The 7528-nt window shown below is 35.8% G+C and overlaps 1 protein-coding gene across 1 annotated transcript; it reads right to left on the reverse strand.

Annotated features, from left to right (window-relative positions):
• Window positions 1-295: 295 nt before the first annotated feature.
• LOC145132248 (Calcium-binding EF-hand family protein) lies at window positions 296-4470 on the reverse strand. Its single transcript, XM_079066964.1, has 4 exons — window positions 4079-4470; window positions 1509-1805; window positions 1178-1393; window positions 296-868 (listed from the first exon to the last, which is right to left on the reverse strand). The coding sequence occupies exons 1-4, from the start codon at window positions 4331-4333 to the stop codon at window positions 530-532; spliced, it is 1107 nt and encodes a 368-aa protein (XP_078923090.1). The 5' UTR covers window positions 4334-4470; the 3' UTR covers window positions 296-529.
• Window positions 4471-7528: the final 3058 nt, after the last annotated feature.

Consider the following 7528-nt stretch of genomic DNA (forward strand, 5'->3'; position numbering starts at 1 on the left):
TAAATGGGTATATTGGAGCTGCTCCCCGCTCTCGTGTATTTTGTAATCTCTTTGATGCGCTCTCATCTAGCTCCTTGCTAGTTGTGTGTGTCATCTTTTTTATTGCATGTTTTCGGTTTCCAAAAAAAAAATAATAAATAATCCACACACACAAATCTTCCCATTGCATCCAAACTTTTTACAAAAGTACATTCATTTACTGTTTCCATTCCCCAAGTGCTTTTTTTTTTGTTAAAAATCATTCAGACTACAATTTATGGAGACTATATATTTATTAAGAAAAGATGCACCATCATGAACATGGAACAAGTCCGTATCCCTTTTTGAATTACATGACTGTTAGGGTCATTACAAGTTACACATAAAACCATACACTTAATTAAACCTTACTCATGGCTCTCCCAGTACAACCAAATGCTAAACAAGATTGCACCAGAGGCATTCATGATTGTACATTGACTTTTACTTGTTATTTCTATAAGTTCATATGAAAGTAGTAGTAGTACATAAAGCATTGTAAGTTGTACCATTACATAGACAAAGGTTGCAAGAGAGTGGAAGCTGAAGCTAGAGGTTCATGAACCACTGAGTTTGTGGAAACTGAGATCGGGTTTCCTTCTAATTGCAGCATAATGCTTCCAAGTAGTTCAGTCAGTATTTTTTTGAACTCTTCTTCTTTCACAAGCTTTCCATCATCCATGTCTAACATCTTGCATGATTCGGCTATAACCTCATCTATCTGATACACAGCACCCAAAGGTGGCAAACCAGCTGCAGAAGCCAAGAAATCAAGTGCCAGGCGTACACAGTCCTTGGAGATTTTCCCATTTTGATCTTTTGGCATTGTCTTCACTGTCGTATCTAGAGTCTAAATTACAGAGTTATGTGGTAAGAAGAGGCTTTTAAATAACATATAATTGCTAGAAATAGGGAACTAATACTGCAACCTTTAGGTTGCATTTATTAGACATGACAAGACACGTCGTGTCTTGTCATGACATATCATGACAAGAGAAGTCATGGCATGTCATGTCTTGTCATGATATGTCATGACAAGACATGTCATGGCATGTCATGTTACGCATAACATGTCATGATATTACTGAAAGTTGTAATTTTGTTTAAATAACAGTAGTTTGAGTCCCACCAAACAAAAACACAGTACAACCTGTTATACCTTTTCGAGTTCAAACTTGTTAGATAACAGTCTCCTAACCCCGGTTCCATCAAAAGTGTTCTCACTGTGAGCAACAATAACAGGATGCTCCTTGAGACGTTGAGCCACAGTCTCTGAAACCTTCTTAAACTCTGGTAAAAACACGTCTTGAGAAACAGGTTTCTCTTGAGAAACACCACATGACTGTAGTGCGGGTGTTATAATGTTACTTGTAACCTAAGAAAAAGAGGGTTACGAAAAACAGCAACATACTTTCATTTGTGTCTATTACAACATGAAAATATACCAATAATAAAAGAGATTAATAATTTTGATGAAAGAAAAGAATTACCCATGAATCTAAAACTGGAGGCATCCCTTTATCTACAGTAAGTTTCTCAAAAGCCTTGTTAATGTAGTCAGTAAGAGACCCATTTGGAATATCAATCTCTGAAAATATGGACATCATTTCTGGTTCAAAACTCGGGCTTTCAATGAATTCAAGTAGATCCTCCCCATCTATGCGTAGAATAACAATGGGGTCTCTCTTTAAACCTGCAGCCATTCCTATGAGAAAATCTGAAAGAACTTTCTTGAATTCGGTTTTGCTTACTTTGGAATCTTTACCATGAGTGAATTCACTAAGAACCTGACAAATGGAAAAATAAGAGTTAGAGAAAATTAGGTTCAAGATTTGTTTATGTGGTTACTGTATTAAATACTAATACTTGTAAAGAATGTTTTCATTAAAAGGTTAAATGCCAGAAATAGCAAAGTACTTCGATTGATTTGTTTATTGTAGCATCCTACTTTGATTTCTTCATATTATTATATAACATTTGTCGAATTACAATGCCTTAATAAGAAAAAAAAATTAGAAGTACCATGTAATTTAAATAGATCAAAAAAAAAAAAAAAGGAGGACGCTATAACACATAAATTAATTGAAGTACGTTGAGATTTTCTAGGTTTAATGACCAAATTGACAAAGAAAATGGTTTATCTAAATTAGTGAAAGTGATATGGTTTGATATACCAGTCAATTAACCTAAAAAAATGAATAAAAAAAGGTAGCTTTTTGTTGTTTTTTTCTTGTACACCATTCTACTGTCTTCCATTGTGGGATCTTGTCAGCAATAACAGAAAGTTGCTTGTTCTTTTTATCTTTTACATTTTAAAACACATAACATCACATCTTTAGTGGGCCCAAAACATTCCTCACTTGTCTTGAAACACCTAACTTTTAGGCATGCTTTATTGTATAAAGTGCTTGACCATTTAGTAATTTGTAACAAACTCTGGCCCTACATGATAATTTTAAAATATACTTATACTTTCTTTGTCATGTTTAGGTAACAATTACCCAACCCTACATGGGTTTGGATCCGAACCACTGTATAGGTGGGCCCAAAAAGATGCAAAGTGCATACCGCCCATTAATTACTAACCACCGTCAATGTGTGGGTTTCAAGTACATAGTCAACAATATAATGTTGGGACAAAAGATAAAGATAAAACCCACTCACGAAGACATGATGAAGTTTTTACTAAAGAAATCTAAATAAGAAAACTCTAGTAGTATTTAGAAACCCGAAGTACAACCATTAAGACAATTTTGGCATTAAACTCAAAAGACATGATCCTAACTAGTGTTCAATTTACTAAACAAGCCTTTTAGTTTAAGTTTTCCTAAATCATTGGGCTTATAAATTCATATAATAGGCCCATGGGCTTTATAGTTAAGGAATAAATTATGGTTAGTTGCCCAGATGCTAAACCTCTATATACTCAAGAGTGGGTTTCTTTGAGCATGTTACATTTTGATTTTGTAGCTCAGTTGGGTCTTTTTTGGATAGGTTGAATTGGATATTTGAACTTTTGACTTTTTTTCCCTATTAAAAAATTGTACATTAAAAAGCTATCGAACTATAGCAATATAATCAATATACAAAGCAACTTTAGTTGGTATAATTGGATGAAATTTTCAAAGTATGGTATCCTAATAAAAAAAAATTGAAATACAATGATTTAATAAGAAAAGTTTGAAAATATAATGTTATAATAGAAAAAATAAATAAAAGATGCTATAATAAACAAATAAATGAAAGTACATTGTTATTTCTTGTCTTTGCCCTTTGTAGAAAGTAGAAACCTAGGGTACCATATGAATGGATTGGTGTGTCACTTCTTTTTATTTTGTAGACTTAATATTTCCTCAGATTATGTACAACATCAGGGCATTTGAACAGAGAAAGTGATTTATCATTTATGCGATCATTTTTATTTTTTACCAAAATTCAATTTAAGAGCAAGTGCGTTTGCACTTTGCACATGGTCTTTTATATATATTTATTTATTTAATCAATGCAATTTATTACTATGTTTTGAAATAATAATGAGTAGTTCACCGTCCATATATTTATGGAAACTTAATCATGCATATTCATTTGATTCCAACAGCTCAAAATTTATGATGTGACAGTTTACTTTTTTTTTTTTCAACTTAGATAATTTCTCTTATCTTAGAACTCGATAACTCGAAGATCTGAATGTGAACTTTGTTAAACTAACAAAACTATTCCATTACTTTGGATGAAGATAGGAATACTAAGAACAGAAATCACCGATCACTCAAGTTCATTTGAAGCATACAAAAAAATTTCCATAATTCTTCAAATATATACTTTTGCAGTTTTGTATCAAGCACAAAAGAAGAAATTATTTAATCGACAGATAGAATTCGAATTTTGTGTTCAACAGATTAGGATTATAACTCCAAAAGTAGCATATATTCGTAAGAAACGCTGCAATTTCTACAAAAAAACCTATGTCGATTTCACACAGAGAGCTTGAGTAATGAAAGTGTGATTAATTGATTATGGATCGGAGAAATAGAAATAGAAAGAGAATGAAGCAGATTACCTCAGCGTAAATATGATCGGAATCGGCGGAAGTTCCTTGAGGAGGCAAACCGAGGGCGGCGCCGATGTCTGCAACGGCAGGTTGAAGTTCTTTAACAGAGAGATGTCCGTCACAATCGCGATCGAGGTCACGAAACTTGTGATCGACGAAGTTACTAAAAACCTTATCGTTCTCAACTAACTCCATTATATCTGAACCGTCCATCACCTCAACAACTTCTCCACTTTTGGTCACAATTTGTGGACCTTCCTCCATTTTCAGAAAAAGTGGGAAAGCTTTTAAGCTTCGGATGCGTGATGCTTGTGAGAAGGTTGAGAAAGCGACTGTGTGAGTGTTACTGTGTCTGAATTAGTAGGAGTTGTAGCGGCAGGAAGTCTTTGAAGGAGATTTTCTAGGTTCGGTGGCTATAAATGCAAGCCAGCATACACACAGGGTACTCGGCTTCTAACGGATATACTTTGTAGTTTGTAATAAAAAACAGGCTAAAAGATAAATAATTTAGACAAAATTTCATAAATGGTGTATGTGGTTTTTAAAAAGTAGCAAATTAAGAATATCTTTAGAAAACATTACACAGATGGTCCTTGTGGTATGAAAATCAAACACGATTGGTACTTTTGCCAAACTTTGTTAGAACTTCTGTTGAATCGGTAGTAAAAAGACATTTTACCATTAGACCAAAGTTGATAAACATATATACTTGAGGGTTCATTTCTATAAATCATAAGTGAGAAAAGCCCTAAATCTAATCCATCGTGAATGCACTTCATTCACTGCACTTGAAATTCTCTAGTCGATGTTCATCCGCCATACTAGTCGTCCCCTCCGTTACCGGCCACCACCTCCAAGTTAATCGTCGACCACCTTCTCTACTTCCATCGTCACCCTCTCTTTCTCCTCCATTGCCACATCACCGCGAACGCTCCTCCCTTAACCTCCACATCCATCTCACTCTCACTATTCGGTATGTAGCTACCCCCACTGTAGCTCTCCTGTGAAATCAGAAATGATGAGAGCTTCGATTCTTGCTCTGGTTCTTAGGTTTGTTCCCCATTTTTCCTCTCTATATTTCTCTCTCTCTCTCTCTCTCTCTCTCTATATATATATATATATATATATATATATATATATATATATATATATATATATATATATATATATATATATATATAGCCCACATCCATTTTCTCAAGTGGGTAAATTATTTGTCGATGATACCTAGGGAGTATTAACATGGGGCAACAAGGTACCAAAGCTTCTTTAATTCTATTCGAAATTGGTGTAAGGTTGCAATAGCTTGTCGAGATAGTTTTGTAAAGATGATAGTGTATAACTGTACATGGGTGAAGATATCAGTGGCTTAGGGTTGTGTCTCTTAAGTCTCACCCTTTTCTGATGTGTATGTCTCTCAATTCAGCTTCAAAGAGATTGATAGAACCCACACCTCATTCTTCTTGATGAACTAGTTGTAAGTCCAAAAAAAATACGTAAGAGCAGGTTCCCCATTTTTGTAACATCCCGATGATAAGGTACTTCAAATTTCAACCCTATAATTTTATTATGTTGCATTGTGGTCCCTAAGTTCAAGAAAATGTGCAAAGGAGCCCTAATGGCATTGTTGTAATTATGGCCTTTGGAGTACGCCATGCGTACATGGTGTACGCTAAGCATACTAGGGTGTGCCCTACTACGCTGGGCGTACTTGCCAAATAAGGAAACCCTAATTTTTAGGGTGTGACTCGTATTTAAGCACTCTTATGGCCTCATTTCACCCACCATAACTGCCTTCATCCCTCTCATACATTTGTGCAACCCTAGTTTCACCTTGAGGAGCCTTTTCAAGCTTAGAAGTGTGTTTTTGGTGCCTAAGAAGAAGGAAGGAAGTCGAGCTCATCTTGAAGGAGTGGATCACTTGGATCTGGGATTTCTACTTTATTTGCAACCATTCTAAGGTAAAAAGCTTGCAACTTTATTCCTCTAGCATATAGATCTAGTTTTGGATGTATTTATGGAGCTTTTTGGTCCTAAAATGTAAGATCTTGAATATGGCATGTTCTTGACCTTTGAGTTGTCCTTCCAGACCCTAGGAGGGGTCTTAAGTCATAAAAATGGGTTCCAAATGGTTAGTTTTGTTCATGCATCATTTAGAAGCTCTTAATGGAATAAGACCTTGTGTTAAGCACTTATTGGGCATGTTAGGTCATAAAGTTGGAGACTTTATGACTCCTAAGAGTATTTTAGCCATGGATCTGAAGTTTGGACGTAAGAGCTTAAGCCATTAAGCTCTTAATGGAATTTTTAGACTTGCGAGGGTACGCCCCGCGTACTCGGAATACGCCCTGCGTACGAGGTCAACCACCCCAACGGTGGTCAACATGTGAGGCTGCGTGTACGCCCAGCGTACCTCCGGAGTACGCCCTGCGTACGCACCCTGAGTTGACTCGGTCGAGCTGACTCGGTTGGGTTGACTCGGCTGGGTTGACTTAGTTGACCTAGTTGGTTTGACCAGTTGACTTTGACCAAGTTTCACCTTGAGGGTATTTTGGGATTTTGATGGAAATTGGTCATTTGGTGGGAATAGGTGTCGGCCAGAGAGCTGAGATTCGGAGTCGAGACTGATGGGTTTTGAGCACTCTAACAACCTTATGGTGCACATACAACCCTAGATGCTTTGGATCTATGTTTTCTCTAATTATACATGCAATTTGATTTTCCAAAGCATTTATCCTAACTAGCATACATTTGAACAAAATAACTAGTTAGATAATTTACCTCTTAATAGGACTTGTAGTTCTTGGCCTTCAAAAGCTTTAGCACCTCAAGTGTGATGCCTCTAATGTGTCACGGACACCAAGTGCAAAAGGAGGCTTGAGAGAATAAGTTGCTTAGCTCAAAATCAATATCAAATTCTAAGAATGATGGTGTAACCGATTTTGGCTCTTGGGGTGTCTATTTATAGTGCGGCAAGTGCTAGGGTTACATCCATGCAAGCCCTAATGCACCATGACTCTTCATCTTACTTAGGCTTCATGGGTTAACCTCCATGGACTATCCATGTTGGTTTAGCCCACCCAAATAACCATGGATCATTGACCCACACTATAAGAATCATTGATTTACCAAATCAGTCCCCGTATATTTAATTAGTCTCTTTTGATCACTAAATTAATTCCAAATTAATTATTGATCAATACTAATTAAATAATATGATTTCATATTAATATATTATACTTGTAATATATTAACAAATCACAAATAACCTTATTCTCAAAAGTCCATCCTATCAAGTTGCATTGGTGAAAGCAACCCAAAAGGACCATGCTACTCTCGGGTCAAGTACATATCAATTATAGTTATGGGCTTAGACACCTAATCCAACAGTCTCCCACTTGGATAAGTCTAATAACTATAACTGCAAGTACGACTTAAAACATCGACTAGCAATCGTAG

This window comes from Lactuca virosa, chromosome 8 (assembly GCF_052849685.1).
Source record: "Lactuca virosa cultivar CGN04683 chromosome 8, Lactuca_virosa_CGN04683_v6, whole genome shotgun sequence".
Lineage (NCBI taxonomy): Eukaryota > Viridiplantae > Streptophyta > Magnoliopsida > Asterales > Asteraceae > Lactuca > Lactuca virosa.